This window comes from Pangasianodon hypophthalmus, chromosome 6, assembly GCF_027358585.1.
Source record: "Pangasianodon hypophthalmus isolate fPanHyp1 chromosome 6, fPanHyp1.pri, whole genome shotgun sequence".
Taxonomy (NCBI): Eukaryota; Metazoa; Chordata; class Actinopteri; order Siluriformes; family Pangasiidae; genus Pangasianodon; species Pangasianodon hypophthalmus.
In genome coordinates this window covers 4,960,803-4,978,302 of record NC_069715.1, presented here as the reverse complement: position 1 = coordinate 4,978,302, position 17,500 = coordinate 4,960,803, and the positions used below count along the sequence as shown (strand labels likewise).

The window sequence follows — 17,500 nt, the reverse complement described above, 5'->3', positions numbered from 1 at the left end:
ACAGAGATAGAGGGAAGCAGACAGAGAGAGAAAGAGACAGGCAGAGAGGGAGATGGAGAAAGAAAAATTGAGACAGAGAGAGAGAGAAAGAGAAAAAGAGAGAAAAAGAGACACAATGAAAGAAAATGAGAGAGAAAAACAGGGGGGGTAAGACCGACAGAGAGGACATGAGACAGAGAGAGACAAAGAGAGAGAGAGAGAGAGAGAGAGAGAGAGAGAAGGAAGGAGAGACAAGACAGTGAGAGAGGAGGAAAAAGAGAGAGAAACATATATAGAGAGAAATAGAGAGAAAGTCAGACAGAGAGAGAGAGAGATGCACATTTTTAATTTGAACTCAGATGTACTGAAGTTTCTGCTTTTGTTGGATCAGCTGAGAAATATTTCGTTTTAAATGCACATTTCTCTACTTTTTCACTGAAGCTCTCTCACCCAAAACATCATCAAACTAACTTCACTATTAAACTGTGATTATGAACGATTATAACTGTAGACATATGAAGGGTTATATTACTCTTCTAACCCTCGGGGCTGTGGAATGCTCAGTTCGGATGGGTTTTTCCTCCACAGGAAAGTCTTCAGGACAGACTGCTTTGTGTTTAGCGGTTTCTTGGTAACATGACCAGCTGCATTTACGGTGTTGTTAAATTCATATCATCGTCATGGCAATTACGTGGCCTGACAGCTCTATGTGACACTTCCACATTATGAAAAGTGCTATTTAATCCTTAATGAGACTGAAAAGTATCCCATAATATTCAGACACTGCTCGTTCTTCAGAAAGAGAAGCCAGTACAAAGTCAGATTGTGGTGCTGAACGTTTAGTAACGCAAATAACTGTTAGAAATGTGTTGCTGCAGGAGGAAGAGAAGCTGATTGGTCGGACTGCTGTCCCTGAAGCTGATTGGCGGAGGCTGACCTGCAGCGTGTTGGCCGACAGGAAGTTGTCCCAGCAGTATTCCCGCTCGCACCTGTAGCCTCGCCGCTTTGCCTCCTCCCAGCCCTGGCAGAGAGAGAGCACCACGTTAATCGAACAGCCTCTGATGTTGCACGGGAAGCGACACACACCAGGGGAAATCCAACACAAGCTGCTGAAAACACAAGCTTTACCCGGAAGGCGTTGACTACAGTCAGGTGGTCACTCTTGGTGTTTTTGGACAGGATTTTTCTTCTTTGGTCGGCTATTTTTTCCTTCCCCTGTGACGCAAAAACAAGCCTTTAGGAATTTATGAAATACTTATGATTTGAACACTTCACCTGGGAACTGCTTAATTCTACACGTAATTTCATAGAGTTAATGTCTTCTTATTCTAAAATAACATCTAAAATAATATTCTAAACTTGTGGTCAGTAATATATTGGTCTAAAATTGAAGAGCCTACTGAGCTGACATGTAATTGCTCCTTTGTCTGTGTGTGTGTGTGTGTGTGTGTGTGTGTGTGTGGCTGTGTCTCTGTGTGTGTGTGTGTGTGTGTGTGTGTGTGTGTGTGTGTGGCTGTGTCTCTGTGTCTGTGTGTGTGTGTGTGTGTGTGATGAAACTATGGGGAACTATTGGGGAAAAAATAATTGGGAAGACTATTTTAATCCTTTTTAATTGCAATCCTTTTTTATTTTTGTTTAAAACCCTTAAAGCCCTGATTTATAATTCGGTTATTGAGGTTAAAGCATATTACTCAGTACCAACAGTGACATTAAACAGAAAAAATGTTGTTCCAAGAGAGAGGAATTTATGTCTGGACCTGCTGATAGGTCCTGAGAGTGTAGGAGTGTAAGCTGTGTGTGTGTGTGTGTGTGTGTGTGTGTACCAGCGGTATGGAGAACGGGTCTTTAAAGCTAAGGCTAGCTGCTATGGTTAGCACAGGGTCCAGGCAGGCGAGCAGAGCTCCGAACAGAATCATCTTTCCGATGTGCGGCTCCACAGGCAAACGGGCCAGGTGGAATCCCAATGGAGTCAACTCCTCGTTCCGGTCCAATGCGTTCTAAACACACACACACACACACACACACACACACACACACACACACACACACACACACACACACACACACAGTTCAGTTTGTATTTTGTTTCCACAGTCCCTCAGCCATGCATCTCTCTCAACTGTAGCACTCTGTATTCATCACCAATTTCAGACCCATGAGCCATCACTCAGCCTCTAATCTAATGCTGTCTCTCTCTCTCTAACACTCACACACACACACACACACACACACACACACACACACACAGACACACACCAGATCCATTAGGTGAGTGATAGCCAGCTCGATGGCTTTGTCTGACGGAGGGTCCAGAGTCTTCCTCAGGAATGATGCGATAGGGCCCAATTTCAGGATCTGAGGACACACAAGAGCAGAAATAACACATCCAGATACACACAATTACACCATGACTCATCAGAGACACAAAGGGCCTTCTGTGTGTGTGTGTGTGTGCGTGTGTGTGTGTGTGTGTGTGTGAGACCAGGGTGGTAATTGACACCAGTAAAAGGCCTCATTACACCATTATGGTGCTCCTGAGTGGAGACGAGTGTGATTAACACAGCCATTAATGCATTAGTTTGTTTGTACTCAGCTATTATAGTCACCCGGGAGCGGTCGTGGAAACTCCAGCTCCTCTAATGCAGCGTACAGCCCAGGGGGAGTGTGTGACGTGTGTGACGTCTGTGTGTGTGTGTGTGTGTGTGAGTGAGAGGGAGGTAACATGGTACCATTAAATGATACAGAGGTAGAGACAGGGCTTTTTTTCCCCCCTATTCCTCTACACATTGTGCTATATTTGTACTTTAGTACTTTCATAAAAAAAGGGCACGTTCAACACCTAGACCTGAAAGTGTATTTCCCACTAAGTCGAGAGAGGACTGGTGTGACAGTAACAGCGACGGCATCATTATTTCAAGACAGTTTAAAATCAGTTCAGATTGCCTGTAGCTAAATTATTAAAAAAAAAACAAAAAAACTGGCTGACAAATGTTGGAAAAAACAGACTAAAATAAAGATGGAGATGGGATATCAGAGGGTTCTTAAATATAGAAAATGAACGGCTGATGAATGGATTCTATATAAAATTAAAAAAAAAAAATTTAAAAAAAAAGAAAAAAAAAAGCTATTGTTTTTAATACAGGGTTTTTAAATAATAAAAAAGACTAGCTGACAATGGGCTTTAAAATAATAATAATATAAAAAACTATATGACAAACTATTTTTAAATGAACAGCAAAAACATAGACTAGCCACCAGTGGGTTTTTCAATAAACAAACAAACAAAAACAAGCAAACAAACAAACAAATAAATAACCCTGGGTGAAGAATTGTTTTTAATAAAAACGTGTTATGACGGAAGGCATTTGAATTGGGACAAAGGGTCTTTAAATAAAATAAAAGGCTAATATGGGTTTTTAAATACACAAACAAACACACAGAAGAAGCATTTTTGAATCAAAAGAAATGATGCAGAAGCATTTTTAAATTTAACAACGGGTTTTTAAATAAACAGGAAAAGACTGGCTGTGAGTTTTTAATTTGAGAAGGGTTTTAAAATAAAGACTGGCTGAAGAAGAGCTTTTAAATAAATAAATACTGGCTGATGGCGGAGTTTTAAAAATATATAAATGAATAAAAAAATAAACTAATAAATAAATAAAAACAAAACTAAACTAAAATAAAATGCTGGCTAAAACTCGGTGTGTTTGAGTACCTTAATCTGCAGGCAGAGCTCCTCGAGCGGAGTGCGCTGGATCTCAGGGAGCTGGTAGCCGTCCAGCAGACTCGCCCTCAGCCCGTTATACAGGTGGTAGCATTTACCTGGAGACACCCTACACACACGGGCGAAAGATCACACAGCGCTGTAAACACTCCAGAAAATTATACACACATAACCATGTTCAAACACACGCACACACACAGGTGAAACGGCGTGTGGATGAGTGGGTCATTAGGACTGTCACTGCACTGCATGTAAATCACACTCCTACTCAGAATTGACAAGTTTTCTTCTGTCTCTCGTCTGCACTCGCCAGCGTTCGCTCTGACGTTTGCTTTCACACACTCACTCTCGCCCGCACTCGCTCACATTGGCTATCACGCTCGCCCACATTCACTCACATTCGCCCACATTCACTCACATTCGCCCACATTCACTCACATTCGCTCTCACACTCGCCCACATTCACTCACATTCACTCACACCCTCGCCCACATTCACTCACATTCACTCAGACACTCGCACACATTCACTCACATTCACTCACACACTCGCACACATTCACTCACATTCACTCACACACTCGCACACATTCACTCACATTCTCTCTCACTCTCGCCCACATTCACTCACATTCGCTCTCACGCTCGCCCACATTCACTCACACACTCGCCCACATTCACTCACATTCGCTCTCACGCTCGCCCACATTCACTCACATTCACTCACATTCGCTCTCACACTCGCACACATTCACTCACATTCGCTCACATTCACTCACATTCGCTATCACGCTCGCCCACATTCACTCACATTCGCTCTCATTCTCGCCCACACTCGCTCACATTCACTCACATTCGCTCTCATTCTCGCCCACACTCGCTCACATTCACTCACATTCGCTCTCATTCTCGCCCACATTCGCTCACATTCGCTCTCACTCTCGCCCACATTCACTCACATTCGCTCTCACTCTCGCCCACATTCACTCACATTCGCTCTCATTCTCGCCCACACTCGCTCACATTCACTCTCATTCGCTCTCATTCTCGCCCACATTCGCTCACATTCGCTCTCACTCTCGCCCACATTCACTCACATTCGCTCTCATTCTCGCCCACACTCGCTCACATTCACTCTCATTCTCGCCCACATTCGCTCACATTTGCTCACATTCGCTCTCACTCTCGCCCACATTCACTCACATTCGCTCACACACTTGCACACTCGCACACATTCACTCACATTCGCTCACACACTCGCCCACATTCACTCATTCGCTCTCACACTCGCCCACACTCACTCACATTCACTCACATTCGCTCTCACTCTCGCCCACACTCACTCACATTCGCTCTCACGCTCGCCCACACTCGCTCACATTCGCTCTCACTCTCGCCCACACTCACTCACATTCGCTCTCACTCTCGCCCACACTCGCTCACATTCGCTCTCACTCTCGCCCACACTCGCTCACATTCGCTCTCACGCTCGCCCACACTCGCTCACATTCGCTCTCACGCTCGCCCACACTCGCTCACATTCGCTAACACACTCGCTCACATTCTCTCACATTCGCTATCACACTCGCTCACATTCACTCACATTCGCTCTCACGCTCGCCCACATTCACTCACATTCGCTCACATTCGCTCTCACGCTCGCTCACATTCGCTCACATTCGCTCTCACGCTTGCTCACATTCACTCACATTCGCTCTCACACGCTCGCCCGCACTCGCTCACATTCGCTCTCACCCTCGCTCTCACCCTCGCCCACATTCACTCACATTCGCTATCACACTCGCCCACACTCACTCACATTCACTCACATTCGCTTTCACGCTCGCACACATTCACTCATATTCACTCACATTCGCTATCATGCTCGCCCACATTCACGCAAATTCGCTATCACGCTCGTCCACATTCACTCACATTCACTATCACACTCACCCACACTCGCTCACATTCACTCACATTCACTATCACACTCACCCACACTCGCTCACATTCACTCACATTCACTCACATTCGCTCTCACACTCGCCCACACTCACTCACATTCGCTCTCACATTCGCTCACATTCGCTCTCACACTCGCCCACATTCACTCACATTCGCTTTCACGCTCGCACACATTCACTCATATTCACTCACATTCACTCACATTCGCCATCACGATCGCCCACATTCACTCACATTCGCTCACATTCGCTCACATTCGCTCACATTCGCTCTCACATTCGCTCACATTCGCTCTCACACTCGCCCACATTCACTCACATTCGCTCTCACATTCGCTCTCACGCTCACTCACATTCACTCACACGCTCGCCCACACTCGCTCACATTCACTCACATTCACTCACACGCTCGCCCACATTCACTCACATTGACTCACATTCGCTCTCACGCTCACTCACATTCACTCACACGCTCGCCCACACTCGCACACATTCACTCACATTCGCTATCACGCTCGCCCACATTCGCTCACATTCGCTCACATTCGCTCACATTCGCTCTCACGCTCGCCCACATTCGCTCTCACGCTCGCCCACACTCACTCACATTCGCTCTCACATTCGCTCACATTCGCTCTCACACTCGCCCACACTCACTCACATTCGCTCTCACATTCGCTCACATTCGCTCTCACACTCGCCCACATTCACTCACATTCGCTTTCACGCTCGCACACATTCACTCATATTCACTCACATTCACTCACATTCGCCATCACGATCGCCCACATTCACTCACATTCGCTCACATTCGCTCACATTCGCTCACATTCGCTCACATTCGCTCTCACATTCGCTCACATTCGCTCTCACACTCGCCCACATTCACTCACATTCGCTCTCACATTCGCTCTCACGCTCACTCACATTCACTCACACGCTCGCCCACACTCGCTCACATTCACTCACATTCACTCACACGCTCGCCCACATTCACTCACATTGACTCACATTCGCTCTCACGCTCACTCACATTCACTCACACGCTCGCCCACACTCGCACACATTCACTCACATTCGCTATCACGCTCGCCCACATTCGCTCACATTCGCTCACATTCGCTCACATTCGCTCACATTCGCTCTCACGCTCGCCCACATTCGCTCTCACGCTCGCCCACACTCACTCACATTCGCTCTCACATTCGCTCACATTCGCTCTCACACTCGCCCACACTCACTCACATTCGCTCTCACATTCGCTCACATTCGCTCTCACACTCGCCCACATTCACTCACATTCGCTTTCACGCTCGCACACATTCACTCATATTCACTCACATTCACTCACATTCGCCATCACGATCGCCCACATTCACTCACATTCGCTCACATTCGCTCACATTCGCTCACATTCGCTCACATTCGCTCTCACATTCGCTCACATTCGCTCTCACACTCGCCCACATTCACTCACATTCGCTCTCACATTCGCTCTCACGCTCACTCACATTCACTCACACGCTCGCCCACACTCGCTCACATTCACTCACATTCACTCACACGCTCGCCCACATTCACTCACATTGACTCACATTCGCTCTCACGCTCACTCACATTCACTCACACGCTCGCCCACACTCGCACACATTCACTCACATTCGCTATCACGCTCGCCCACATTCGCTCACATTCGCTCACATTCGCTCACATTCGCTCTCACGCTCGCCCACATTCGCTCTCACGCTCGCCCACACTCACTCACATTCGCTCTCACATTCGCTCACATTCGCTCTCACACTCGCCCACACTCACTCACATTCGCTCTCACATTCGCTCTCACGCTCGCCCACATTCACTCATTCGCTCTCACACTCGCCCACACTCACTCACATTCACTCACATTCGCTCTCACTCTCGCCCACACTCACTCACATTCGCTCTCACGCTCGCCCACACTCGCTCACATTCGCTCTCACGCTCGCCCACACTCGCTCACATTCGCTAACACACTCGCTCACATTCTCTCACATTCGCTATCACACTCGCTCACATTCACTCACATTCGCTCTCACGCTCGCCCACATTCACTCACATTCGCTCACATTCGCTCTCACGCTCGCTCACATTCGCTCACATTCGCTCTCACGCTTGCTCACATTCACTCACATTCGCTCTCACACGCTCGCCCGCACTCGCTCACATTCGCTCTCACCCTCGCTCTCACCCTCGCCCACATTCACTCACATTCGCTATCACACTCGCCCACACTCACTCACATTCACTCACATTCGCTTTCACGCTCGCACACATTCACTCATATTCACTCACATTCGCTATCATGCTCGCCCACATTCACGCAAATTCGCTATCACGCTCGTCCACATTCACTCACATTCACTATCACACTCACCCACACTCGCTCACATTCACTCACATTCACTATCACACTCACCCACACTCGCTCACATTCACTCACATTCGCCATCACGCTCGCCCACATTCGCTCACATTCGCTCACATTCGCTCACATTCGCTCTCACACTCGCCCACACTCACTCACATTCGCTCTCACATTCGCTCACATTCGCTCTCACACTCGCCCACATTCACTCACATTCGCTTTCACGCTCGCACACATTCACTCATATTCACTCACATTCACTCACATTCGCCATCACGATCACCCACATTCACTCACATTCGCTCACATTCGCTCACATTCGCTCACATTCGCTCTCACATTCGCTCACATTCGCTCTCACACTCGCCCACATTCACTCACATTCGCTCTCACATTCGCTCTCACGCTCACTCACATTCACTCACACGCTCGCCCACACTCGCTCACATTCACTCACATTCACTCACACGCTCGCCCACATTCACTCACATTGACTCACATTCGCTCTCACGCTCACTCACATTCACTCACACGCTCGCCCACACTCGCACACATTCACTCACATTCGCTATCACGCTCGCCCACATTCGCTCACATTCGCTCACATTCGCTCACATTCGCTCTCACGCTCGCCCACATTCGCTCTCACGCTCGCCCACACTCACTCACATTCGCTCTCACATTCGCTCACATTCGCTCTCACACTCGCCCACACTCACTCACATTCGCTCTCACATTCGCTCTCACACTCGCCCACACTCACTCACATTCGCTCTCACATTCGCTCTCACACTCGCCCACATTCACTCACATTCGCTCTCACATTCACTCATATTCACTCACATTGACTCACATTCGCTATCACGCTCACCCACACTCGCTCACATTCACTCACACTGACTCACATTCGCTCTCACGCTCACTCACATTCACTCACATTCACTCACACGCTCGCCCACACTCGCTCACATTCACTCACACGCTCGCCCACATTCACTCACATTCACTCACATTCACTCACATTCACTCACATTCACTCACATTCACTCACACGCTCGCCCACATTCACTCACATTCACTCACATTCACTCACATTCACTCACACGCTCGCCCACACTCGCTCACATTCACTCACATTCTCTCACATTCACTCACACGTTCGCCCACACTCGCTCACATTCACTCACATTCACTCACATTCACTCACACGCTCGCCCACACTCGCTCACATTCACTCACACGCTCGCCCACACTCGCTCACATTCACTCACATTCTCTCACATTCACTCACACGCTCGCCCACACTCGCTCACATTCACTCACATTCACTCACATTCACTCACATTCACTCACATTCACTCACACGCTCGCCCACACTCGCTCACATTCACTCACACGCTCGCCCACACTCGCTCACATTCACTCACATTCACTCACATTCACTCACATTCACTCTCACGCCCGCCCACATTCACTCACATTCGCTATCACGCTCACTCACATTCACTCACATTCACTCACATTCGCTATCACACTCGCCCACATTCACTATCACACTCGCCCACATTCACTATCACACTCGCCCACATTCACTATCACACTCGCCCACATTCACTATCACACTCGCCCACATTCACTATCACACTCGCTCACATTCACTCACATTCGCTATCACGCTCGCCCACATTCACTCACATTCGCCCAAATTCGCTCACATTCACTCACATTTGCTCTCACACGCTCGCCCGCACTCGCTCACATTCGCTCGCCCGCACTCACTCACATTCGCTCTCACATTCGCTCGCCCGCACTCGCTCACATTCGCTCTCACATTCGCTCGCCCGCACTCGCTCACATTCGCTCTCACATTCGCTCGCCCGCACTCGCTCACATTCGCTCTCACATTCGCTCGCCCGCACTCGCTCACATTCGCTCTCACATTCGCTCGCCCGCACTCGCTCACATTCGCTCTCACACGCTCGCCCGCACTCGCTCACATTCGCTCTCACATTCGCTCTCACACGCTTGCCCACATTCGCTCTCACATTCACTCTCACGCGCTTGCCCGCACTCGCCCACATTCGCTCTCACATTCGCTCGCACATTCGCTCTCACACGCTCGCCCGCACTCGCCCACATTCGCTCTCACATTCGCTCTCACACGCTCGCCCGCACTCGCCCACATTCGCTCTCACATTCGCTCTCACGCGCTTGCCCGCACTCGCCCACATTCGCTCTCACACGCTCGCCCGCCCTCGCTCACATTCGCTCTCACACGCTCGCCTGCACTCGCTCACATTAGCTCTCACATTAGCTCTCACATTAGCTCTCACATTAGCTCTCACATTAGCTCTCACATCCGCTCTCACATCCGCTCTCACACGCTCACCTGGACTCACCCACGTTCGCTCTCACGCACTCGCCCGCACTCTCTCATGTATTTAGAATAAAGGCATACACATTAGACCTTATTACACCTCTGTTCTGTAATCTTACATATTGCTGAAGCAAAGAGGCTTTCAGGCCTGGAGCTATTAGCTGAACCTCTATAGAGACAGAGCACAAAGAGAGGAGAGAAAATGACTGCAGCTTTTAGCTTCACACACACACACACGCACACACTTATGACAAAGCTGCACTGATTCAAAATGGTGCGTATCAGATAAAAGTTCAGCGAATGAATCATCATGCTGCCTGTGTAACTTTTGTATCAGCCTGAGTCAAGGAGGCGTGGCCTAGGTGCCTGTCAATAGCAGTAAATGAGGCGTGGCCCCTGTGCCTGTCAATAGCAGTAAATGAGGCGTGGCCCCTGTATGTGTCAATAGCAGTAAATGAGGCGTGGCCCCTGTGCCTGTCAATAGCAGTAAATGAGGCGTGGCCCCTGTATGTGTCAATAGCAGTAAATGAAGCGGGGCCCCTGTGCCTGTCAATAGCAGTAAATGAAGCGGGGCCCCTGTGCCTGTCAATAGCAGTAAATGAAGCGGGGCCCCTGTGCCTGTCAATAGCAGTAAATGAAGCGGGGCCCCTGTGCCTGTCAATAGCAGTAAATGAAGCGGGGCCCCTGTGCCTGTCAACCTCAGTAAAGGGGGCATGGCCCCTGTGCCTGTCAATCTCAGTAAAGGAGGAGTGGCCTCTGTGCCTGTCAATTTTAGTGAAGGAGGCGTGGCCTCTGTGCCTGTCAGTAGCTGTTAAGAAGGTGTGGCCTCTGTGCCTGTTAATCCTAGTGAAGGAGGCGTGGCTATCTGCTTTAAACTGATCTTTTATACTACACTGGATCTCTGATGGTGTGTTGAAATGTGAGCTGCATCATTGTGGAAGGAGAAATTCGAGATGTATGTCTGTGTGCCTTGGCTGTATGTCTGTGTGCCTCGGCTGTATGTCTGTGTGCCTCGGCTGTATGTCTGTGTGCCTCGGCTGTATGTCTGTGTGCCTTGGCTGTATGTCTGTGTGCCTCGGCTGTATGTCTGTGTGCCTCGGCTGTATGTCTGTGTGCCTCGGCTGTATGTCTGTGTGCCTCGGCTGTATGTCTGTGTGCCTCAGCGGCACAAAAAAAAAACTGAAGGGTAAAATAAAGAACCTAAGAGAGAGTTTGACTTTAAAAGTGAGAGTGAGCTGAAGCAAAGCATTCAGACAGAAAGTTTTTTAAAAGCCAAACTGAAAAGTTCATCAATTAAACAACAACACCTCCGGGTTTCTGACGGCTGTGTGTGTGTGTGTGTGTGTGTGTGTCTGGAGTTGTGTGATGCAGTCTCCTCAAACACAGACATGTTATTAGTAGTTATCTATCTAAATGCTATCTATGCTAAATCTATCCAGCCGTTTAGATATTAACCTGAAACCTGAATTTCACACACTGTTCTAAAAAAATGGCTGAGGAGTATCAGTAAAGTGGCGTTTTGTGCACACACGATTTTGCATAGGACTAACCTCAAATAAAAATTACTCTACAGCGTGACAGATCTAAACACATGCTGTATTCAGCTCGACTGGAGAAGAACGTGCTACTCTATTAAAGCTGACGTGGATTCTACAAATGAGCATCATGTGTGTGTTATAACACACCTTAGAACACTCTGCAGAAAGATGAATGACTTATTTTCAACTCCTTAAAAGGGTTTGTTCAGTGAAATTAGCTAAAGCTACACGGTAAAAGCAGCTGAATTATGTAGCTAACTAAGCTGAGCATAGAATGATAGACTTTATTTCATGTTATTGAACACAAAATATTCTCCATTTACCAGGAGAAAAAAGTGAGGCCACATCATTCAAGCAAAAATCTTGAGAGAAGAGAATAATAAGATGGATGATGGAGCGGGTAGTGGGCGTGGCTTCCAGCAGGTCAGTTGATATCGGAGAGTTTATGATCACTTGTCAATCATGCGAGATTCACATGCTGATTGGCTCATCTGCTCGAAAAAAGCAGCACACTGCGATGTTAAATTGTGGAGTTTCTACATAAAATAGTATAAAGTATAAACGTTAGCAGGAGAGAACTTTATTTACAGATTTAAATGAGTTCATAAAGTTTAAACTATAATGGTGTGTGTGTGTGTGTGTGTGTGTGTGTGCGTGTGTGTGTGTGTGTGTGTGGTTGCAATTATTTCCATCCCTAACCAGAGGCATACATAGTGAATGTTGAAACAAAGGCATTAGCAGCCACACACACAGCAAGATCTTGTTTAGAGGAGCACACACACAAACCCTCTGGCAGAGAGAGAGAGAGAGAGAGCAAGAGAGAGAGACAGAAGGAAAGAGAGAGATAGAGAGCAAGAGAGAGACAGAAAGAAAGAGAGAGAGAGAGAGAGAGAGAGAGAAAAAGAGACAGAGACAGAGACGGAGAAGGCAAGATCACTCTCTGGCAAAATGCGTCGCTGTCAGGTTACCGTGGCGACCACATGACGCAAGCCTGCGTGTTAGTGGGAGGAGGTCACGTGATTTACTGAAATCTTTATCTGATAAGTTTACTACACTGATTTCTGCACATCTTCACCTTTACAACTCCCCTATTCTTAAAAATGTAGGCAGCAGAGACACAAAGCAAAGCAAAGCAACACACACACACACACACACACACAGACACAGAGTCAGAGGCTTTCAGATAGACACACACACACACACAGAGAGGTGCACACACACACACACACACACACACACACACAGAAACTTTCAGATAGACACACACACACACACACACACACACACACACACTCGTGTTTAGGATCTGATGAAGCATGAGTCACCAGTCAATCTTACAAAAACATTACCTCTAAAGCGACGCCCCTTTTACATCACCATAAATAGAATCCCTGCTTCTATTTATTCCTGCATGAGTTCAATATTAAATATTTACTACATCATTTGGCAGAATGCTCTGTGTGTGTGTGTGTGTGTGTGTGTGTGTGTGTGTGTGTGTATACCCCCCGAAAGCCACACTGCTACTCTGTTAGTATCTTTAGCGCTATAAGAGACTTCAATACAGAACAGATCAGTGTAATATGGCTGACTAATTCAGAACTCAGAACTTACAACTTTTATGAAAGGCCTTGAAAACAGTACACCTACACAAACACACACACACACACACACACACAAAATATTCTGCACTTAAGCTGCACAACACATTCCTCCTTTTTCAGTTCTTATGACGCAAACATTAAAAAAAAAAAAAAAAACTTTATTGCCTTGAGAGAATCAATAGTCTGAGTGGAAGCTCTCAGAGCCTGGTGAAGAATGGAGACTTTTCCATTTCCTGTCAGGAGAGATAGACGCTATTCAAGGTCACTCGTTTCTGTCAGATTGGTTTCAAACAGCCACAGAAAAATCTGATTACAGTTACTAAAAGTCATTAAGCTCCCTCCTCAATACACACAGAGATGTGGCGGAAAAGAACGGCTCCTTTTCTGGGAGGAGAAAACTATAAACCTGGGAGAAATGTAAATTGTAGACTTTGGTTCAGGCATTATAACTTGGCAATCTCGCCAGTGAAAGGTCGCCGGGTGGAATGATGAGGTGGAACAATGTCTAATCAGGTCACAGAGCTCGCTGTTCAGAGCTTGCCAGTTTAAGGCCACTCTAACCTTTCGCTCATGTTTAAGAAGCTTTTTCTGTGTACGTGTGCAACATGGAGCAACTATTTTAGTGCTGCTGGCAAGCGACAGCAACATTTCAACAGAGATTCTCAGTTCCATGCAAATTAGGTACAGCAACAAATCCAAACGACTAGCTCGAATGATTCCTCGGACCAATCCCGTGGATCCTACGGTCCAACGTTTCTTCAGTTCCCCACTCACTACTTTAGTTCCAACCTTCAGTTAGTTCCCATTTAGTGCTGACGTACAAAAACAGAAAAAAAAAAAACTTACGGAGAAAAATAAAGCTTGGAAGGATGTAGGAGAGATCGTTGGCGCTTCTGGTGTGTATGTAGCTAGTACTGTTAGTTTGCTAGGACGATCCGTCAGCAAAGCTAGTACAAAGCCTAGCACGTAAAGTAAAGCACATTAGTGCTTTATTTAAGTAATGAATAACACACTACAGAAAACATTTAAATGTCAAATAAACGTCTCCTAACATAAAACTTCAATGATTATACGAATTACTTTGTTAAACAACACGATTTTCAATCTGTTTATTAGTAATCTTAGATTATGTAGAGTGTCTGCCGTACAAGTCCGTGTGTGTGAGCTGTTACTATAGAAACAATAACGTGTTAGAACAAGAACATTAATATAAACTTATTGTTCATGTTACATGTGGAACTACCCGTGCTGTTACAAGAAAATAACACAGAGCTTCTAACCAATCAGATTCGAGCATTCAACCAAGATTTGGTATAATCTGGATTTAACTTCGTAGCTACTAGTATACAGTATATATAGCTACTACAGTGTGTGCGTGTGTGTGTATATATATATATATATATAAACAGATTTCAGAAGAAAACGCATGCATTCACCTGACTGACAGAATTAAACTTGAATTAAATTTGAATTTAATTTAATTATTCATCGAAATTATTCCATTAATTACGTCATCAATATTAGTCACATTATTTTGGGTGAACAACCAAATGCACAGTCGATTCATTTATGTTATGAAAAGGGTGAAAAGTAAAATGATAGACGAGTGTAAAAGTTTTCATACCCTTAAGACAAGAAATTTTCCCAACGAGTCATTTTGTGTGTTCGGTCTGACTCATGTTCCTTTGTTATCACAGGTAACACATTCTAGACATTTCTTTTGTAATGCTGTGAAATGTCACACAGCTTTATTCGAATCAAGTCTAGAAAGATGAAGAGAGTCACATTTTCACCATTTCACTGCATGACTCGTAAAATCCAGTTAGGATTAGTTACCATGAAATGAATAAAGTGAAATCAGAAACCGCGGCGTAAAAGCTGGGTGTGGAAAATTGAATGAAATGCATTTACATTCCCAGGCAGTCGAGTCTACGGTCTAACGGGAGTGCAATTACTCCGAAAAAGTGAGGAGCACGAGGCACTGTGAATGGAGGGAGAGTTGAAAACCCCCATTTTAACAGAGAGAGAGAGAGAGAGAGAGAGAGACAGAGAGAGAGAGAGAGAGAGAGAATAGGGTGCATTAGAGAGAGAATCAGAGAGAGCTCTGTACCTGCCGGCGCGTCCCTTCCTCTGCTTGGCGTTGGCGAGGCTCACCCACTCTGCTGTCATTGTACTGATGTTGTTCTGCGTGTCGAAGTGAGTTTCCTTAATTTTCCCTCCATCGATCACGTACACCACATCATCTATAGTGATACTGACACACAGAGCGATGGGAGAGAGGAGGAAAGATTTAATATTTCTTTATTGTAGCAGTATACACACACACATATATATATATATATATATATATATATATACATACACACACATACACACACACACACACACACACACACTCACATACACACACACATACATTGACTAAACATTAATAAACGTTCTCAGAACTAAAAACAGATCTTCACAACACTAAATCTATTGGAGCTTGTTAAGATCAATGTGTGTAGAGTATTAATTATTGAGCACTAAAAGCTCAGGATGTTCCTTTCGAATCCTAAACACTGACAGTTCTTGCCAGGAGAAGCAGGAACAGTGTGGTAATTAAGCAAAATGTGGCAACAGTGTCAAGCTGTGTTCCCATTAGGCTGAATAAATCAAAATCTACTAGACCAGCAATGCAACAGGAGGAAAAACAGCATGCATACACACGCACATGCACGCACACACGCAGACACATGCACATGCACGCGGACACGGACACGCGCGCAGACACGCGCGCGGACAAGGACACGCGCGCGGACACGCACGCGGACACACCTGGTTTCTGCTATGTTTGTGGCAATCACGATCTTCCGGACTCCGGGAGGTGGCCTTTTAAAAACCTGATTAGAGAGAGTGTCATTAATCAGCGCTCCAGCAGAGCATAATTACTGTATTGGACAATGTAGCAAATGTCATAAATTATCCCAAAGTGCTTTAAGGGACGTGACACACCGAGCCGACATAGTACACCCCCAACCAACTAAAAGTGCCTGACGATCACAATCGTGCGCCTCACGACCTGCACGCAACAATATTTATAGCAACTGTAGATTAGAAATACACGTATACAGCTTGCATATAGCTTAGCAATACTCTGTATTCGTAAGAAAGCTGATATGTCAACATATACTATTTAACCATTTTTGTTGCTTGGGATAATGAAAGAATGTCTTTTTGTCCCAAGGGTGTGTGAATTCTTGCACTCAACTATACAGTTAAGTGTAAAGTTTCAGCTGACTGTAGTCACTTGCACTCGTGTTTAAGACCTACACTCTCTGCTCTGCACACTCAGCTCGGTCGCTCTCACACTCAAGATACGGTTTAAACACCATAAAGATGTTTTATCAGGTTACTTGTACTGCAGGAAGATGGTGTAGTTCCTCGTCTTGATGTTTCCACAGAGCACAATTTGCACTCTGCTTTTCCTTCCTTGCCATATTTACTCATGTATTTCGTCCAGATCAGTGTTATTTCACGACGTTTGCTCATTAGCATGACGGCACACACTAGACTTTCATCACATATGGTCACATGGTATAGGATGTTCGTATTGGAAATTTTTTTGCGAAGAGTAAATGTGCACGGTATCAGACTGATGCCCAATGCCAGTATCGGTACTGACACATCCCTAATCTCAATATACACTAAAACTATTTTCGTTATGTGTGATAATGAAAGAACATCATGCCTTTCTGTCCTAAGAGTGTGCAAACTTTTGCACTCAACTGCTAACTAGCTAGAAATGTTGAACAGGTGACTGAAATTTCTGGTTCTGTTCTCCTGCACTGATACGCTCAAATGAACAGCCAATCAGAGTGCTTTCTCGCCTGTCACTCTCTCTCCTGTCACGACTCGAGCTAAAATGCAGTACA

At 46.1% G+C, this 17,500-nt stretch overlaps 1 protein-coding gene across 1 annotated transcript in view; it reads right to left on the bottom strand.

The window, feature by feature from the left end:
- The window catches only part of dhx36 (DEAH (Asp-Glu-Ala-His) box polypeptide 36), a 45,066-nt gene that overhangs the window by 9,094 nt on the left and 18,472 nt on the right, over nucleotides 1-17,500 (bottom strand). Inside the window, exons 14-20 of the mRNA XM_034305131.2 lie at nucleotides 16,404-16,468; nucleotides 15,697-15,840; nucleotides 3,695-3,812; nucleotides 2,236-2,334; nucleotides 1,803-1,976; nucleotides 1,108-1,194; nucleotides 917-1,000 (exon numbers count right to left, since the gene is read on the bottom strand). Coding sequence (XP_034161022.2) covers nucleotides 917-1,000; nucleotides 1,108-1,194; nucleotides 1,803-1,976; nucleotides 2,236-2,334; nucleotides 3,695-3,812; nucleotides 15,697-15,840; nucleotides 16,404-16,468 — 771 coding nt within the window. The remainder of the gene's footprint in view (nucleotides 1-916; nucleotides 1,001-1,107; nucleotides 1,195-1,802; nucleotides 1,977-2,235; nucleotides 2,335-3,694; nucleotides 3,813-15,696; nucleotides 15,841-16,403; nucleotides 16,469-17,500) is intronic.